This window comes from Hippocampus guttulatus, chromosome 11 (genome assembly GCF_054856545.1).
Source record: "Hippocampus guttulatus isolate MCC_2025c chromosome 11, RoL_Hgut_1.0, whole genome shotgun sequence".
In the NCBI taxonomy this organism is placed as follows: domain Eukaryota; kingdom Metazoa; phylum Chordata; class Actinopteri; order Syngnathiformes; family Syngnathidae; genus Hippocampus; species Hippocampus guttulatus.
Genome location: NC_141271.1, coordinates 11530611 through 11551013, shown reverse-complemented (window position 1 = coordinate 11551013; position 20403 = coordinate 11530611). Strand labels below are relative to the sequence as shown.

Here is a 20403-nt window from a genome sequence, read left to right as displayed (position 1 = left end):
CGAGAATGAAATTTGGGAAGCCGAAGACTGGCCGCCATAAGGTTTATTACCAGGGGACGGCCCATATGGATGCTGTGGTGATGGTTGTTATTCGTTGATGCATGGTGACAGGTGAGGTCAGCATCGTAGCTCATTACGTAACAGTGTGGTCAGCGCCATGCAATGAGTCACTCTCTCCTCTTCTCTTTTATTGTGATGTGTCATAAGAAATTAAATATGAGGGGACAAGAAAGTTTCGTAATATGCGCCTTTCATTTAAAAAAAGTTGGAGTCAAAAATGGACATAGAAATTGAATATACATACAGCCAACAATATTTTGATTTGTCGTGGACACTATACAATTTGTCTGATTGTCTTTTGGTCATTTTACCTTTACATTGTTTTACTTTCCTTCATTTTTGACAATAAGAATCAGACATATATTATTTTATGACTATGTGTTCCTCTGTTTGTTTGCACCAGGCAGCTGAGGTGTGTCTCTGAGGAAGATGCTGGGTTCAGAGCGCGGAGTTGTTGAAGAATGGCTCTCAGAATTCAAGGTAATGCCACTTCATTTGATGATTCAAATTGACAACTATTCATTCATAGGTTACCTTCGACGTCCCTGGATTTTTATTTTATTTTATTTTTTGAGTGAAATACAATGTTTTTAGTACACATGCTCAGATGCACAGACAAAGGCACTCGCACATTGTATGTACCTTCAGCAAAAGATATCGGTTTCAAGATTTGGTCAAGTATATTTTGGACATAGAAAGTCATGAACATGTACAAAAGTGAATACATCCACGTACAGTTTAAAACTCAGCATGCCGAATAATGAAAGAAAGAGAGAGCCATTGTGGCCCCGATTACAACAGCAAGAAAATGCAAAGAAACTCTAAATAGAAGGCATGACTCATTGTGTGAGAGTGGTGAGGAATCAGCACCCTGTTCTTTGATAATGCAAAAGGCTGCTCTCTGCCTCTTCTAATTTGATGTCAAGAACTCCCTTTCCTCGAGTGGATCCATTTCCCTCACCCTGTCCCCAATTTCTTCACGTTTCCCAGAATATTTTTGACATTGCCGTCATTTAGTCTTACCTCAAAAGGGCAAAAGAATAGGAAATGCTTAACTGATTTGACTTCATGGACCCGAACGGCTTCTTGATTGAGACAGAGGATTCTGACTGACTAAATGCTGCTTTAGGTGTTTGTCAATGATGAAATGCTTCTGTCTTCTTGTGTCTAAAATAGTGCTAGCTAGTATTTTCAGGAAATTACTGTCTAAGTCTTCCAGCATGCCCGCGACCCTCTAGAGTCAGCCTAAGCGGTTTGGATCATGAATGGATGCACCCAAGTACATGTCATCAGTCAGCCAAACGGACACTGTTTTCTCTACTTTTATCCAGTCCTTACCAGAAACCCACCTCTCAAGTTATGCCGGCAGCCTTCATTTGAAGAAATCCTTGGTACCAGCACTGTACAGGGTCATCCAGGATTCCGGCAATGAGGTGACATGGAATAGAAAACGCACGCATGATAACACAATAGGAAATGGACTAAAAGTGAAGCAAAATGAGTTTACTTTCAATGCCGTCATATTTTGTAGCGGTAATTCCCATAGGAAATACTGAAAAAAAATTCCAGGGGTGGTCACCATTATATACCGGTAGTTTGCGTTACCTGCACTGACAATGTTTTAAGTACCATTGTAACATTCTTAATTGGCATACAAGTGCAAAAAGAAGTTCAAAATTGAGCTCACTACCCAACTTTTGGCATGGTGGATATGTTGACGAATATAGAAAGGAAGTTTTATTTGGCTACTAGATTACTTGGTTATGGTAATATTACCATTTACTTTCAATTTGCTCTTAGCAATGTTGCACTGAGCAGCCAGGACAGAGGGGCGTGGACAGCTTTTCTACTTCAATGGTGAACATTAAGGCCATATCACAAGCAATTGACTCTGATGGAATGAATGAAAACAATAAAATATTCTGTGCTTTCTGTACCAGCAAATTCACCTTCTATATTTTCTTTTGTGACCCGAAGACAATCTTTGATGAAAGGCCAGAGGCACTCGGTGACATGGAACTCTAATTTTACACTCGTGATTCAGTGGGAGAATCCAATTATCTTGGCAGTCTTTTTCTCGCTGCTCCTTCATCGTCAAATTTGATATCAACCAACCGCAGATTGAAATTAATTCCAAATCTCATCCCTGCCTGTGCAATCCCATTAGTGATCCAGCAGAGAGAAGACGTGCGCACGCATGTTATGTATAAGAAATGGATAGGTGTCAATGACCTGTTGGGCTAAAGTTGTTATGTACCTGTGCATAAGAGTGCTCTTTAGACTCTTGAGTTAATCACCACTAAAAGGTCCAAAGAGCAGCACACTAGCTGCCGCTTTTAAGAGCATCCTGCGTGACTTTCATTATGTTGATTTACTCCTTACCACTCCATACCACCCATTATGGACTAGATTTTGCCCCTAAGCCTCGCTTGGTTATGTGAATAGAATGCGCATCCATGTTAGAAGGCTATGATGCTCAAACCGGAAAAGAGAACGACCAATGTATGCTAGCCGTAAACACAGATTCGTACGGTCTTACGCGTGTCCCTTTTGATCCATTCAGCTGTTGGAGCCCGTCTGCCACCAGCTGTTCGAGCTGTACCGCAGCTCCGAGGACCGCCTGCGGCGTTTCACAATGCAGTTTCTGCCCGAGCTGGTGTGGGTCTATCTTCGAGTCACAGCCAGCAGAGATCGTCAGAGCAATGGCTGCATCGAGGCCCTCCTCCTGGGCATCTACAACCTGGTGGGTGTCACTTTTGCTCTATCGGAATATACAGTATGTGGATCCCGAAGCCTTGTTTCCATTCTTCAGTATGTTGTTTTTCAGGGTTTATGTTGATCCATCCTACAATTCCAATCACAGCGGGTATGGTATGGGTTCTCGAATGTGATTTGGTGCTGGACAAACTGCAGTCCTTTGATTTGATCAACAGAGAATTTACATCTGTTTTGTGGAAGATTGGAAAAGGAAGTAAAAAGTCTGGCCTTCCTGTGTTTTCATGTTCTCCCCGTGCCTGCATGGGTTTGCTCCGGGTACTCCAGTTTCCTCCCGCATGCCAAAAACACACGTGGCAGGTCAATGGAGCGCTCTAAATTGTCCCTTGGTGCGATTGTGAACGCGAATGTTTTTTTTTCTTTTGTCTCTGTGTGCCCTGTGATTGGCTGACAACCAATTCAGGGTGTACCCCATCTGATGCCCAAAGACAGCTGGGATAGGCTCGCCCGTGACCCTTGTGAGGATAAGCGCATTAGAAAATGGATGTACGGATTTCACAAATCGGCAGGAGAAACACAAACATTCCCCTCCTGTTGTTTCACAAGACAGGCAGTGGCTGCAATGATCTGTGTCAACTAGGCCACTTGCTCACCAGCATCACTTTTCAAGTATCATGTGATCTACAGGTTCTCAGCTGGTGGTAGCATTTGGATCAGGTGATACATGACGCTTTGTCTCTACCCTGACTTGACTCGCATTATTGAATTGACCCCAAATGTGGAATGTCTCTCAACAACAATTGTTTTTGTGTACTTAATGGAGGATAGAAGCTGAATGGATAGTGATTTAATGCGGAAAATTCCAAGTGGCATCACAAGTCATTACATTCTCAGACAGGAGCACCATTTTCAACAAGCTGAAAGACAACCCACAGGGAAAACGCGAGCATATGGACCGCGGTGAGATTGCATCACCAGGAAAGATCATCTTGAAAATGTGCGAAGAGAGAGGCACGTCAATAGATAGCACTCCATTTCAGCCGATGCTGCTCAAAGTATATTCATGCATAATTTATTCCTCTCATTCCACACACATGCAGTTTGCCTCACACGCACATACCACCCGGCTAGGCTGTGATAAACAGCTTGCTTCTTAGTAGTGCCACACACAAGCCCAAGCCAATAAGGCAACGCCTGACGAACAGTGTCAGGAGGAGTGAATGATGCGTTTTAACCCGTTTGACATCACAGTCTACTAAAATATAGATTATGACTCATTTGAAGAATCGGCAGTGGTTTTACTCGAGCTACTGAGGTTCCTCTCTTGAGATTAGAGCAGTCCTAAAATCCTTTGAAAATCATTCCCCATTAACTAATTGATTTTGATGATTTTCTGCTTGCCCCAGAATCTTGTCCGCTTTTCCTGTAAAAAGTAACATGAATCAATTTTACCCTGAAACATCGCTAAAATGTGTTTAATTTAACTTGCGTTCCATTCTCAAGAGGCTTCACCGCCCCTGAATTCCTCTTCACACGGCGCGGATCTGATGATGCAATCATAACGGTGTTCTTATCGGTCTTCACGTGCTGAGAGCCCCGAGAAACAAGTGCTTTGATAAATCGTGAGCGACAACGCTTGTAATCCTCTTCATCTGGTTTACAAGCGAAAGATGAATAGCAAATGTCTACACGGGATGAAAAATTCAAAACATGCTGCTCTTCATATGTCTGAAAGCAGACATCATTGTGATTGAGATTGTGTCTTGGGGGGTTACTGTACAATTTGGACTCCAACTTTTTTATCCGGTCGGTTCCTAATCGTAATGATATAATTATGCGATCAAGTAATCCCACTCATGATGACTTGCAGATGTTTTGAAAATTAAGAATGCATTTAAATAACTGAAGTATGTGATATTGATGTTTTGTCCCAACCTGCTTGTTTGACATTTTGCCATGGTGGTAATTCACTTATTCCGGTGTTTGTGAGTCACTGATTCTGTGTAGCACGGAGCTTCACTTTAGCCCTGCAGCAGTCTATTGTGCTGATTAAGTTGTGAAGACTTACTACTGCGACTGAACATTAGGGACCAGCTTGTTCAAAGAAAGCTTTCATGACATGGCCTCTTTGTCTTCTTTTCCGTTGACCAGGAGATTGTGGACAAAGATGGCAACAGCAAGCTGCTTTCCTTCACCATCCCGTCGTTATCCAAACCTTCGATATACCATGAGGTGAGAACGACCAGTTTTCTTTATTTGGCCTCTTCTATTTAAAGATCTAAAACAAAGTGTTCATTCAGGATGGTACCGAAATGTTTGCACTTGCAATGAGGCATCTCTGATGATTCAACCCAACCTTCCCTTGCAGCTCTACCTGTCTACTAAGCACAGTCATTCATTAACATAGGTTAGTAAGATGACACCCTGGAAAAGAGCACACGGGGGAGAGGAGTTCATTTCCACCTGCTCCAAGAGTTGATGATATTCATACGAGATGATGAGGGCGGCGCGGGCTCAAGGCGATTTATAAATGTAATAGCAAGCTTGAGAGGCTTGAGCATGCATGCTGAGAGAATAAAGCAAACCTAGCCGGCATTAGCATGCCCTTGAGTCTCTCCTTAAATTAATCCATCCTCCCCTCATTGCGTGCAAGGTCCTTAAGAGGAGAAAAATCACTATAATTTAGGGGTGATGTTAACTGTGGGCTTCATCACAATGAAGAGGCCCAGCGACGATAACAATCTTTTCTTGTTCTAATTAGTTTCCGCTGTGTTATCAGAATGACAATGGATTTGATTGCCATTGTCAGTGAAAGGTGCACTCAAGACTTCTTTTTCTTTTCCTTGCTCGTGCAATGTATAACATAGACGGGTAATAACAATCCCCCAAAATTGTATACGGTTTTGTAAAAGATAAATATATGATTAGAATAAAGCTATGAGGGAATGCAATAAAAATAGACTGAAAAGAAAGTAAAATAAACTCTTAAATACCGTTGGGTCAGAAATAACCCAAATTACATTAAAAAATTGGACCGACCCGTTACTTGAGTCAATTTCAGGGCTATTACCAATGAATATTTTAAGAATTGATTATCCTATCGATTATTGCATGGATGGCTTTGGTTATATCACCCCTTCTTTTCCAGGTTTTGAAATGTGGGAGGTAGTGGACTACCATGAAAAAAAGTCACGCAAGCACAGGCAAATGCTAGATAGGAAAGCTGGAGCAGAGTTTTGAAGCCTGTTCCTCAGAACTGTGAGGCATTTGTGCCAACCACTCGACCACAGTTGTGCCCCAGATAAATGTGCACCTTTTTCGGTTTCTGCCTGAAAGAGAGAAAAAGAAACGGTTGAAATGTGCTCAAATGTGACCTCGTGTAAAGTGTTACAGATTTGAAGCACCACTTTGTTGTGTCAGTGCCACTGAACTTATACAGTCATCATGCATTTGTGTTTTCTGTATGTATAGCCTTCAAGTTTGGGCTCCATGGCCTTGACCGAGGGTGCTTTGTGTCAACATGACCTGATCCGAGTGGTGTACAGCGGCCTCCACCCTCAGAGAGAGACCTTCACGGCGCAGAACAGGTACGCTCGTTGCTCCCAGTGGGCATTGTGATCAGCAGACTTTATCAAGACTTAGCTTACCTTTGACCACGTGGAAAAAAATCAATTTGTCAGACTGAAATATTGTTTATGGCAAGAAACTCCAAGCCCCCTCCAGATTTGACGCTTCGCTATGATGATACATAGCCAGTCGTTTGACTCCACTGCACACGCTCGATTATAGCGCTTCCTCTGGAGTTCTGAGGACCTTCTGCAATGATAAAAGACTCCACTAATAATCTAGCAGAATGTAAAAACCTGTCTCAATTATTATTATTTTTTTAGGTTTACAAATACTGAAATATGATTTTAAACTATCATTGTGACATTCATGTGCATTTGCAGGTTTGAGGTGCTGTGTTTCCTCATGCTGTGCTACAACTCCGCTGTGGTCTACATGCCCTTGTCCTCCTATCAGTCAGTCTGCAGAATGAGCTCACGGTGAGGAATGCCCGCACAGACATAAAATACATAGGGAAAAATTTTCAACATAAATATATGCGACCTTGATTTCATTCTCTGCTGCTGCCTCATATTTGTAGCAGACGGCTTTATTTTTATTAACGATTGTGCTTGTTGTTGTTTTTTTATTGCAGTATCAACTTAATGTACAGTCTCTTTGGGACTGGTGGGCTATTACTTTTCTCGGCTGAAACATTTATCATTTTGGGTTTTTTCCAACAATGATGTCATGCCAGATGAAATTCACGTCTTACGGGGGAATATTGGCATTTTACAGCTGATCGCTGGGATGCTACGAACCATTGCTAGGGGGGGGGGGGCGAAAATAATTTGCCATAGATTGTTGTATTATTAAAGAAAAAAGAAAAAGCATAACTATTTTGTCACTGATGCACCAGTAAAAGAAACATAATGGGCCGATGCGACCCTACCAAATTAAAAATTCTGATATGGTTGTGATGCATCCTGACATAAATCTCCCTGAATGAATAAAGTGCTGTAGTTAAAAGCTATGATGGACAGTCCCTCCCACCCTCTCCAGCCCGCCCTGACAGCACTAGGTAGCTCCTTCAGCCAGAGACTGTTACACCCGCGCTGCAAGAAGGAGAGATACCGACGCTCGTTCCTACCAACTGCTGTCAGGCTGCTGAATAAAAAATAGCAACAATAATATTAATAATAATTAAATGATGTGGAAAACAACTGTAAATAGCACTGCGATTTATCCATTTTGTATTTATATTGCACTTAATTGAACGGTGTTTGTTTGTTTTTTCTTCTTCTTTCTGCCAACATTCTTGCTGCTGGAGGCTGTAAATTTCCCCAGTGTGGGACAAATAAAGGATATCTTATCTTATCTTATCTTATCTTAGTTGTAAAAAAAACCTATTAGTTATTCCAGCAATAAAGTCCCTTTTTTAGGAGCACAAAAGCTTTAGTTTTTAATGATTTCTTTTCCCGTTTAAACTACAACCCAATGCCATCTTGTAATAATATGACTTTATTTTCGTAAGATAGCAAATCTCTATTGTGATTTTTTTTTTCTACTAACGATATGACTATTTTATTTTCCAACTTTCTCCTGTAAAAAGTGATTGTTATAGTAACATGACTTTTACCGACAGGTGTCCACATGATTGTCAGGTCTAATTGGCATAAAGATTTGTGGAGGTTGCTTAGAACATTTTCTAACTCGAGCCTAAAATTTTGAGGACTCCTAGAGTGGTTGTTAGGCTGTGCGGGGGGACTGCTCTATGTTGTGATTTTATAATCTGCTTTATAACTCTTAAATTCATTAATTTCGTTGACATTTCATCTTGGTGACTGCACTTATCATCACACAGTTTCTTCAGAAATTTCACTCTTGAATTTCAGCATTGTTTTGCAGTCAGTGAGGATCAATATGTGATTCATAAGATGAGTCTTTGTGCTCTGAGGCTTTCGCCAGTAACGGCGCCAGTGCAGTCTGTACACTATTTCAGAAGACGGACGGCAACGATTGCAGCGCGCCAGAACAATGCTCAGCCCTCAAGTCAAGCCTCCCGGAGAGCACTTAATGCTCAGGACTGCTGTCAACGTGTGTGTGCTATCCTCAGGTTGTGTGTATGCGGTTTCCCGCGGCAGCAGCGGAAACTCTGGCGGGAGCCGTGCAACCGCGTGCTTTTGGATCCTGAGTTCATGGTGCAGATGCTGACTGCTGTTTATCATGCCGTGTAAGTGTCGCATCCTATTGTCGTCTACGCCCGATGACCATTTCATTAGGTACACTTGTGCTATAGCCACAATTCTCCCTAAAGATATTGGTCAGTTTTTAGTGAATATCACAGATAGGTACCATATTAAACTAACAATATAATGTCTTTACTCTTTTAGTTGCATGGGGACCAAAATATTAGGATCAGATTTCATTATGATGGACTGCAGTCCTAAACAAATTATAAGATGCAACCACATTATTGAACATATTGTTATCCCTTAACGGGCCCACAAATTTCCATCCATCCATTTTCGAGACAGTTTGTCATTATTAGCATCATGGGTGAACTGGACCCTCTCTCAGCTGGTGAGAGGTGGTCTACAACTCAACACCATGGAATGGTCTTCCATCAATCGAAGGGCAAACATTCATTCACATTCACACCCGCGGGGAATGTTGACTCTTCACCCGCGCAGGGGGAAAGCATGCAAATTCCACACAGGGCCTGAACTGAGATCTAAACCCAGAACATCTGGTATGACACAGACGTCTTGAAAATATAAAATTGAAAGCGGAAAAAACGTGCAGTTATTATTGCCCCAAGCTGTGTGTGACCAATCTACTGTCAGCTTAATTTTTCACCCCAGGAGGCACGGCAGCAATCTGGAGATTTGTCAGACATAGACTACATATGTATGAAGAGAGATCAAATATTGTTGTTGTTTTTTTTTTAAGTCATCCTGGCCACCTGATTTGCATGCCCTACTTTCACGTGTATCCTTGGCTCAAGCAGCCACGTGAAGCTTCACACTACATGCAAAGACCTTGGCCGTGGCAGAGGTGGACATGCTAGGATTTAGGTTAATATCTATCCACCAAATGATTCAGTGCCACATAAATTACCGGTACTGTTTTTCTCCCACCTTGAGGATAAAGGGAACACAATCTTCAATGATTTGTCCAATGTCTTCATGTAGTCACGCTTATCAGGTTTGAAAATATTTGTGTCCTGTCGGGATAATCAAATCAATGAACTCATAAGAATTCATTTTCTAGAAGCAAATGAGGCAAAATAGAGTGCATTACTTGGCTCCAACCAGCAGGGGCACTGATGATTCAGACTCAATAGTTTGCTGTCTGAAGAAGCACAGCGCAATGTCATCTCTGACAACTACAACTCCTTGTCATCCCTCCAGTGGCATAGAGTTAAGAACATCACTTTAAATATGTTCAGGGGGGATTCATTCAGTTGTCTTTTTTTCGCCCAACCACCAAATAATAACAATGAAATATTTAAGTGTGTAGTGAATCTATCTACTATAAATCATTTGTATTGGATTTAACTACTTATCCTCGATACTCCAAATAATAGTGACGCGCCTGTGTATGCTGTGCACTCCCTGGCTGCATATCATAGTCAATTTGACAAGGGTCTCCCATTGTCAGTCTGAGCTGCAGTCAAACAAAATAAATGAGCGACAGTGTGATTCGAACATTAAGGGCTTTTGTCACAGGACACGTTGTCTTTGACATTGACTCTGTCATGTGTCCGTTGTTCTTGTAGATATAATGGAGAGTGGGAGATGGGGCGAGAAGCTTTGGAGGACATACTGTACAGAGCCCAGCTGGAGCTTTACTCCCAGCCTCTCCTGGTAAGTAACAGGTTAAATGCAATTGCGCCACTGTGTCCAATCCATCAGTGTCATTCATTTGGCTGCAAAGTTCATGTCACTTTGCGTTATGTGTCAAAACGCAGCTGGGCAATGCCATGAAGAACTCGCTGCCAGACAGCGCCCCGAACGAACCGCAGGGGCGCAAAGTTCTGCAGGTGGAAGTGACACCCACCATTAGCCGCATCTCCATCTCCGCCATCACCACCGCCTCTATCCGACGCCACCGCTGGAAGAGAGAGGGTAAGGCTACGGGAATAGACAGCACCCTCATCAGTGACCATTTATGTCCTCATCATTTCATCACTATTTGAAAGTACTGCAGATATTTATGATGACCTGATATGTTTTCCAATGTCTGAAAGGCCACAAGAAGGAGCTTTTAGGTGAGAAAATGATTTGTGTCATTTTATTTTGGTCCTCCGAGCAGTGAGAAAGAATCCTGTCACACCATTAGCACTGTGCAAAATGGTGTCTCCTGTCACTTTCTGTAGTTGTCATCATTGTAGTTTGTGTCTCACTGCTTCGTATTCTTTCTTCACCCGCCTCTTCTGTAAGAAAGTCATGACAAAATGGTGCTTGCAGATTCCTCCGCCTTCATCACCGGAGGAGGCCAGTAGTCGGTTGCATTTTAGAATTGTAGTTTTTACTTTTATTTTTGTAGACCCTCGTAAAATGATTAGACAAGAGGTGGCTGAGGCCCGCTGCCACTAAAGAACCACGTTTGTCTTGTTGACTCCCAGATTGTTTTGACTACTCGAGCGATGCAGAGTTGAGTGTCACCGTCACTCGTCCTAGTCCCGCCCAACACCCATCAGCCAATGAGCAGAGAGATGGGGGCCCTCACAGCCTCCACCGTCACAGCAGCAGCATCATTCCCCCCATCACACTCGAGGGTAGGGCACAGGGGCGGACACCGTGCGCAACAACCACCCAAAACTCACCCTCTTTCCTCCCCTTCTTCAGCTTTGCGGGATTTCTCTTTGCTGCCTCTGCATTCCTCCATAGTATCCTGCCGCTCCGTTTTCACGAAGCCAGCACATTTCGGTTCAGTAAATATTTTTCAAAAAAATGATTCAAAAGCCGGTCAAAATAACTGAATTACTTTTAGACATCGCAGCGTTTTTCGCAGCAAAAGTCTAATACAGCCCGGGAGGGCTCACAGCCTCCCAGCGTGTGGCTGTTGGTTGCATGTACAGTATGTCATTCAAGTGGAGACTCAGGGCAGCAAGAAAATGGATTGGAAACAGTGGCGTATAAAACTGCAGCTAATGTTAACATTTATTTCCGTTTTCGTCAGCTCACATCGTTAGACGTGTGCTTCTTCTCATTAGGGTCGTGGTTGCGCTGGAGTGTATCCGAAATGACTTTGGGCAAGGGTTAGAACAGCATGGACTGGTTGCCAGTCAGTCGTACTACAGTGCTCCCGATTTTTCGTTGATTTTATTTGCTCTTGATTGAAGTCTTCAGCTGGTTCTACTGTTTGGTTGTTAGGGCCCGACCAATATGAATTTTTGCGGGTCAATGTCAATTTTTAATTGGCAGGAAAAAAATTCAGATTCATTGCCCATTTAAAAAATATTTCCTGTGTACTGAATAAAACTAGAAAATTCACAGGAAAATTTTGAATGGGACTGCTGACTGTTGCTAGTCTGAAAGCCGCATTTGTGAATACTTTGTGGTGAGGCGGCCTTGCCCTGACCAACTGTTTGGACCTGAACGATTTGAAGTTGGAATTGTTTGAATCGGTCGAAAATTTTAGAAATTAGAGGTCAAACCCCCAAAAGTTTACTAATTTTAAAATTTAAAAAAAATTTAAAAATGCTAAACTGAACTGTACTGCTTGGTGGAAACACGGCATTAACTCACCCGCACCTAGCAGCCCACTGCTCTTTGCCCGAAAAAAAAGTTGAAGAGATGCCAATTTTGGTTTGGAAGGAAGTGAGGCCATTGGCCTTGTTGCATGGGCCTGTCAAAACCTCTCAGTCTACTTCCCACGACTACATTCTTACTTTGGCCCTTGTCACTCACTGAGTCATAGCGGCTGTCTTTCTCAACCTTATAAGCAGATCAAGTAGATCCGTTTTGGATGACCGGCGGACCACCTGACCCCCCGTTTCCACGCCGCGGTTCATTGCGCCGCTTTTTCACTCACGCTCGGCCCCACACATTCATACAAGCGACTCTCCATTCTGTTTTGCAGTCCAGCAGCGTTAGTGACTGCCAGCGCAGCCTTCTGCCATGTCACATTATTTCCTCAGCTCAGTGAGTGGGAACGAGCCTTCTGTCATGCATGCCTGTACTTTAGCAAGCTTTCCAGATTCCCTCCAGATACCGAACATCATACTTGACAAGGTCAAGCGGAATGATTTGGTTGGTATTAAGAAAATGTCAAGCACAGCAATACAGATCCACTAATTGCTAGTGTCCACCATCCAGCCCATTTTGTCCTTGTTGAAAGTCTCTATATCGTTGTGTGCTCTTTGGATATTGAACCTATGGCATGAATGAAGGTCAGAAGGAACTGTTCAGTTGCCTCTGCATGAGCTTTTCCTTTAAAGTTCCTTCTGCAGCTCTTCCAATGGAGAGGACTGGGAAGAAGGATCTTGTTTGTTGTGAACTCGATTGCATGCTCGTGTCATATACGTGTGTTGACTCTGGGGGATGTAACGATATCCAAACATCACAATACGATATGAAAAGGAATGATACAATAATTATCACGAGGTTCTGGTGAGTTGGCGATATTAAAAAAAAGCTCACGATACTGTGTAAAAACATTTCTGAAGAAAAAAAATGACTGGGGAAAAAAGCACGCAATTGTGTTTTTGTACATAACGGCAGTGATGAAGAAATAGGATGAGCCAGTCATTTTATTGTGATGTGCTCCTATTGGCACAGTGGCGCAAGCTATCATGGTCTATGTAATTCACAATGTTGTGTTTGGCTCTAGTGGGCGAAAAGTCATGTTTATTTTGGCGGAGGTGTTGAAAAATATTTGCTGCTATGACTGATTTACGCAAATGACAACTTCTGCAATATGTCCAGTTATCATCTATACGCAATAATGTGTCCATGTGTCAAGATTTTATCCATTTCATACAGTCTGTTGAGGAAATTGATTTTAAGCTGCTGTCTTGACACAAATAATTGACCCTGTGCATCAATTTGCCGCTGTAAAAGAAAGATTCCATCGGTACGGCAGCAGGGTTTTTAATTTACGTTGCTTTAAACGCTCCGGTTAGGTGTCACTCATTTAGAATTGAACCAAGTGCCCGCCAAAACATTCTGATCATTTGCACAACATAATGGAATTCAATAAAAGACCAATATCACCTTGTCGCTTCATCTTACAGTCTTCCAAGAAGACTGTCTACATCGTAGACTCACACACTGTGTTCTAGTTCTTCCATACCAATGCCATCGAATCTTAACTTTATGGATCTTTTGGTCCATGTGCTGGAACATGAGCATTCGCATTGAACACATAAAAATGTCTTGAATTACAAATCTATGGTGCTAATGTTGCATCGAGTGATTGATTGCTTTAGTTGTGCATCTTTGCTTTTGAGCGATATCCTTATCGGTCTTGGACACATTTCAAGCGTCCATGTTGAATGTGTGAGAGGGCTAACCGATGCCGTTCCTGGCCCAGTTTCCTCGCGGACATGTCAGCGCAAAGTGGCGTGCCATCAATCTTATGAGGCGTTTGGAGCGGCCTCGGCACTCTCCGCAGATTAGCAGGCTGGACTGGGCTGGCCAGTCACGTGACCAAGCCGTGCCGCAGCAGGAATAAATGATGGATTGGGCTGGAGAGCATGCGTCTTCCCCCAACCTCGTGTTCTTTGCATGTGAATACGACCCTTCTTTCTGCTCCGTCTGTTTACCTTGCTTGTCCCAACAGTGCATGATGGAGACCAACGGCTGTCTTTCTTGAACATTTTTTTCAACTGTCTTTTATGTATCTATTTATTTATTTATCCCCTCTAACCAGAGAATGATAATGTTTGTGACATGAATGCTGAGCCTGGTATGAAGTGACTCAACTATCACCTACTGCACAATTATAAACAAATAACTTTTGGGTTAAATACAGTACCAGGCAAAAGTCTTAGGCCCCCTCAATTGTCCATCCAGATGCTTTTCACAGCAGTTATTTAAATTAACTCATTCAATGCGAGCCATTTGCACTGATCACCCCCTTTGAGTGGCAGCTCATTTTAGAGCGTTTTGACTGATTTTTTTCCTAGTCCCACAGAATATTGACTTGCACCCGCCCATCCGTCTATTTTCTAATTTGCTTATCCTCACGAGGGTCGCGGGCGTGCTGGATCCTATCCCAGCTGTCTTGGGGCAGTAGGTGGGGTACGACCCCCAACTCGTTGCCAACCAATCGCAGGGCACACATAGACGAACAACCATTCGTCCTAGGCACTGTATTTTGATTCTCAAAGACAATTCAAGTCGTTGGCATTAAGAGAGCTAAAAGTACCTGAACATACTGTACATAAGTTAGCCTTGTTATTAGTGGGGCGTGCTGTACGTGTGCCATTCAGAAAATATATGAACATAAAAGCTGCAAAACAATAAAAACATAGTTGATAAACTACATAGAAAGAAAAATGGCACTTGAACCTATATTTGTTTGTGGTCATCATAGCTCAAACAAAACAATTCAAACTGTGGCCTAAGACTTTCACTCACAGGCCTTGGCTCAAGGTCAATATGTTCTGTCTAGAATTATTCTTCCATTTGTTAGGGAACTAATGATGCCTGTGTGGTCTGAGCTACACTGAACATGTCTTGTTATGTTGTTATTTTAACACTTTTAAAAAAATGAATGTGATCAACCTAGATGCAGACGGTATGAGCGCCGGTGAGGATTCCTTCAACGCGAATGACCCAGATGAGGGTTTCTCCTCGGGGGCATCCAACAGCAGTCAACCCAGCGGCACCAGGGCGGGCGGCGCTGGTCCGAGGGCCGGCAGCCTAAGCAGCGGCGGCAGCAGCATCAAGAAAGCCATCGCGGCCCGACTGTCCCGGGACAAGGAGCGAGATAGGCCCGAGGTGGCGAAGCAGGTCGACGCGTCTGCGGAAGTCAAGCGCCAGCACCAGAGGAAGCAGTCGCCCCCGGCCAACATCCGACTCGACGCCATCCAGCTGAGTCCCATCAAGAAGCACCTGAGCTTTCCCTCCGGACCACCGCTGGTACGGACTGGCAGCACATCCTCCAGTAAGTCTTTTGACTGCATGGCCTTCAGCCTGAACGGTGGCACAAGGGAACAAGAGGGCGGCGGCGGCTTGACCGAAGACGGTGGGCGTCCCGCCGGCGGCTCCCATCGCCATTCCACTGTCAGCCTGCAGGAGGGTCACATGATCAGGCCAGATGACCCCCTTCTGTCCCCTGGGGCCCCCCTCACCAAGCAGTCCCGCTCCCCCAGCTTCAACATGCAGATCATATCACAGGTTTAACGTGTATCGTGGATATAACAAATGTCTGCACACCCTCGTTCACATGTCAGATTTTTGTCATAAAAAAAAAAGAGACCAAGATAAATATTTCCAAACGTTTACCACCATTAATACAACTCAGTTGAGAACAAAAATGATACAAGATGTAAAAACAAACCAGATTAGATCATGTGGATGCAAAAGGATGCACACCCTCTTGTAACTGGGAATATGATGTGTTCTGAATTGACCAGTCACATTCAAATTCATGTTAAACGGGAGTTAACACGCACACCGCACGATTCAAAGTGCTTCTGCATAACCCCAAAGGAAATTTGGATGTTTTAATAGGCTTTCCCTGATATTCTTTTTCTTTCGAGCAGAAGCCAGAAGGGTTTGCGCTAACACTGACTGCTATTTGGAAATGTTCATAATTCCCTCCAACTTGACAAAGGCCTCATTTGCTGCCGACAAAAAAAGCCTCCACGCATTATTGCTGACACCAACATACTGCACTGCAGGTATGTTGTTGTTTTGCTGATGAGCTGTGTTGTTTGTGCCAAAGGTAAGACATAAAACATTGGTTTCGTTGGCCCAAAACATTTTCCAAAATGCCCTTTCGAGATTCCAAGTGTCTTTTTCTTTTCTCTTTGTAAAATAAGGCTTTCATCTGCCAGCCTACCACGTAGCCTCGACCTGAAAAAGATGGTCACATACTTAAAAGCAACCACTGCTTGTCAGAAATTCTTGTAGCTCGTCCAAAGTTGCTGTTGACCTTGTGGCAGTCTCCCTGACCAGTTTTTCATCCTTTCTTTGGTTCTTTCTTTCTTTTCTTTCTTGTCTTTTCATCAAATTTGAAGGGATGTCCGTTCCTTGATAGTGTTACAGCTGTGCCAAATTTCTCTTTAAGTGGTGGTAATTGCCTTTACCATGGTTGTTGGGATTTGTTTTGTTCCCTTCTCCTAACTGGTACCTTAAAGTTATTCTGATGCTCTGGATGCCTACCAGTGGGCCATTGGTTGTGCTTTAATATTACTACTACACAAATGTCAGGAAAAGCCTACTAGAACATCTAAGCATAATTTGGATTTAATCAGTAGCACTGCAATCGTGGTATGTGTTTGCTGAATGTGATTCGTTGATTCTGTACAATGCCACATATCCACTTATAGGGTGTGCACACTTTTGCCACCCAATATATTTTTACTCACCCTCTCTCAAACATTAGTAATAAAAGTCAACAAGTTTTACAAGTTTGAAGCCACATTAATGGCTTAAATGTTCCAATATTTATCGGTCTTATTTCTTTTCATCACAAAAACCGAGCATTTTAACCGCGGAGTGTCGACTTTTTATATCCGATGCATGCATGTGGATGTGTCTGTCTGTACATCTTCAATCATGATGAATAGGTAATTCCTCCGGCTCCTAAAAGGAAAACGTCTTGGCCAGATTTCCGGCAACGTACAGTGGTTCAATGACATTTCACCTTTAGTTTGAGTCAACATTCACTCAGCAATAATTCCCCCGCGGAAGGCGTTGGTAATCTTCGTCCTTCTCTTTCCCGCCCCGTCATTTCTGGGCTCACGTGCAATCGCTCTCACTAGCTAAATCTTTCCCATTAAGTGCTTTTTTTTTTTTTTAATTTTTTTTTTGAATCACGAATGTGTACGTGTGTGTGTGTGTTTCAATTATTTTTTTAAGGAACAATCTAAAGAAAGAAGGTCGGATGCTTAAGTCAACACGTTATTTTTGATGTTCAATGGTATACAAGAGTGCACTTTTGTGCTGTCAACCCAAACTGGAACTAAATAGGGATATCCAGTCTAGAACTGGAGTTGAGGAAATCACTACTGAGGTTATTTATTACCAAATAGATATATATATATGTATGTATGTATGTGGGTGTAAAGCATTATAGACAGGTATATGCATACAAACAACTGAATAGGTCATGAGCATTAGCTCTTCATGCTGGCGTTTGTCTTCCTTCTAGTGGCGAGTGGCTTTCACAGCATCCTAGTCAGTTCATGCAGCAAGTTGTCGTGGGACATTTTTGCTCTACCTCATCACGTTATTCACCAAGACCCCAATTGCGTCAGACATTGGGCACGTGAATTTTATTATACTACTAGAACTATTCTACATTTCCTCATATAGTGGCCAAAGGTGTTCATTTACACACCCAACAATCGGTTCGGGGTCATTGGAAACAATTGGATCCATTCAACTGCTCCTTTAAGATGTCTTACTTTTTTGGTTTTCTTTTGCAAGTGCAATTGTTTGAATGGGCTCCTCATGCCGTCGGCTCGCTTTACATCAAAGCCCGTCCGAGCTTCAGCGATGCTCGCCCGCATGCCCGTTCTAAACCCCCAAATGTCACCCCACCATCTTTTTGTGCCAACACGCGTCCTGTCCTTAAGGTCGTTTGCTCACCTGTCTTAAGTTGAATAGAATTTTCATATATATATTTTTTAATTTATTTCCTCGTGGGGGGTGGGGGGGGGCAACTCTCAACCAATAGTGTATATAACTGCACTTTTTGGCCCTTGTCGTCATGCTGTGTCTTTAAAGCGGGGTTACATGGTGATTGTACCTTCTCGTTGGCTGTAAATGACTCACGGGGTATGGCTGGAATATTTGTGATTATCTCTTTGTTGTAAAATGTGCATGTGGTATTGCAGGAAATTAACGACCACGATTACGTTTCACACTGTCCATTCATGCAAAGGTGGAACCTTCAAAGTCCGACTCGATAAGTTCTGAGACACTTTCACTTCTGGCTTATTATTTTTAAAGCTGATTTTCCACATTGGAAATAATGGAAGTTAAAATCTGGCCATCATGAAACCAAAACTGATGAGAGTGGTTTCTACTTGTGAGCGCAGAAATAAAGAGTAGGGAATAAAAGAGAGTGCCCAGGCAGACCAGTGGATGCAGCAGTTATTCTGCACTGCGCTACGTGGCACATGGGCACATCACCACGCACAAATACTGACCCTCACTGCAGCCACATCATCATCAAGTAGGGGGCAATTATCAACTAACGTTAATCTGAGCAGACGGCAAAACTCAATGCCGCTCGGCTTACATTTCAGCTTTGTGTTTAGGACAGTGTAGTTCCTTGAAAGTGGCTCTGGATCTTCAGCCAACCTAGCGGATTACTTGATTGGAGGAGAAACTGCAAGTGGGGGTGAAAGTGCATAATGGCACATTTTCAGTTCCAGGGAAGTACGATCAAAGACTTTCTTGGTGTAAAAATGTTTCATTTGATGGGTCAGCACTGGCAGGCACTGCAGAGAAAACTCGTTTGCAAGCCATTAAAAAGTCAGTTTTCCGTAATAATATATTTGAGCAGTCTTAGCAAAGGCAATGGCTGTACTGTATAATAAAATTAAAATAAAGTAAAACTGCTCCTCTTTGAATACCCGAGAGAAGTGCCATGGAAAGAGGATTTTGCTGTGCAATCCTGTCACATAGTGGCATTTTATAATTTTGTTTTGTTTTCACCAACTTCCCCCCAACTCTAAAAGACTGGGCAACATTTTGGGGGTTGTACGACTTTGAAGGTTCAAAAACAAATGTTCCTTTTGGGAAAACGTGGGAATTCAAATAAATGTTTTTTAAATCCTCACGCTACCATAAAAAATTTAAACTACTCATCGTTTTAATCGAGCCGATGTGGACGACTTTGGAGGTTTCATTTTTTTATTCTGGTCCGAATGATTTCAAAGTTCATTTCCAGCTTTGCATGTGTGACAAACTTTTAGTTTTCAATCATTTTGATGCACTTTAATCCATCCACCTTTACTTTCACTTTCTCTCTCCCTCTCTCTCTCTGTCTCTCTCTCTCTCTCTCTCTCTCTCTCTCTCTCTCTCTCTCTATATATATATATATATATATATATATATATGGTTTTTTTTGTTGTTGGTTTTTTTGCACACTCAGTGCAGGGTTTTTAAGTTTCTTCTAAGAGGTAATTTTCTGGAATGTCGCATCCGCCAAGCAGTGTTTTCTATCTTGACAGTTAAAAGGCTATTGATTTTTTTTCTTCTTCCTTTGGATGCCAAAAGATTGCTATAAATCCCAGTCTCAGGAGTTTAGTTTATTTAAACAAACAAAAAAGACGCATTTGAACACTTGGCAGCATCAAACTTTCTGTTCTTGTCGTCTGAATAGAATTCTATGCAACATGTATCCCCCCATCTCCTTCTCATGCCCGATTTGATGAATCCAAATAGGGCAAACGCCCTCCTCCAACGTGGTGTGCGACCATCCCAGCATTTCTCACGTAAACGTCCCCCTCCAAGAGCGAGAGAGGAGAGGAGAAAGCCTGCTGGCATGCACTTTGATCCGAGATCAACTTGGATGAAAACGATGCAAGTGTGAGGAGCCACTGTACTGTTGAGGCAATCTAAGTGGAGACTTACTTCAATCGTGTAAATACAGTGTACAAAATGTTGGGAATGTAGAGAGAAGCTGTATATTGTTGAATAAATATTGTGATGCAAGAAAATTTGAAATGTCTCCATTTTTTGTTTGTTTTAACACAGGTGCATCCCTGTAAATTAGGATAGAAAAGTTCATTTAATGAGGTTTGGCAAAAACTGAGGTTGGGGTTGTATGGCAAGCCATTTGAGCATTTATTCCAAATCCCTGATATCAAAGATATCAAACATAAGTGTGTTAGTGATTACGTGATGATATCGGGCGGTACGTAATGCATCACAACATCACGCATAA

The 20403-nt window shown here is 42.6% G+C and overlaps 1 protein-coding gene across 3 annotated transcripts in view; it reads left to right on the top strand.

The window, feature by feature from the left end:
• LOC147198075 (hyccin 2) overlaps window positions 1-20176 on the top strand; it is a 34225-nt gene extending 14049 nt beyond the window's left edge. The window contains exons 3-13 of one of the 3 annotated variants that reach the window (XM_086124182.1): window positions 464-540; window positions 1392-1493; window positions 2624-2803; window positions 4927-5007; window positions 6247-6362; window positions 6726-6821; window positions 8438-8554; window positions 10103-10190; window positions 10295-10451; window positions 10952-11104; window positions 15064-20176. In XM_086124182.1, coding sequence (XP_085980308.1) covers window positions 490-540; window positions 1392-1493; window positions 2624-2803; window positions 4927-5007; window positions 6247-6362; window positions 6726-6821; window positions 8438-8554; window positions 10103-10190; window positions 10295-10451; window positions 10952-11104; window positions 15064-15680 — 1758 coding nt within the window. In that variant the 5' untranslated portion in view covers window positions 464-489 and the 3' untranslated portion in view covers window positions 15681-20176. The remainder of the gene's footprint in view (window positions 1-463; window positions 541-1391; window positions 1494-2623; window positions 2804-4926; window positions 5008-6246; window positions 6363-6725; window positions 6822-8437; window positions 8555-10102; window positions 10191-10294; window positions 10452-10951; window positions 11105-15063) is intronic. The other 2 variants (XM_086124183.1, XM_086124184.1) reach the window with 2 other exon arrangements.
• The last annotated feature ends 227 nt before the right edge of the window (window positions 20177-20403 follow it).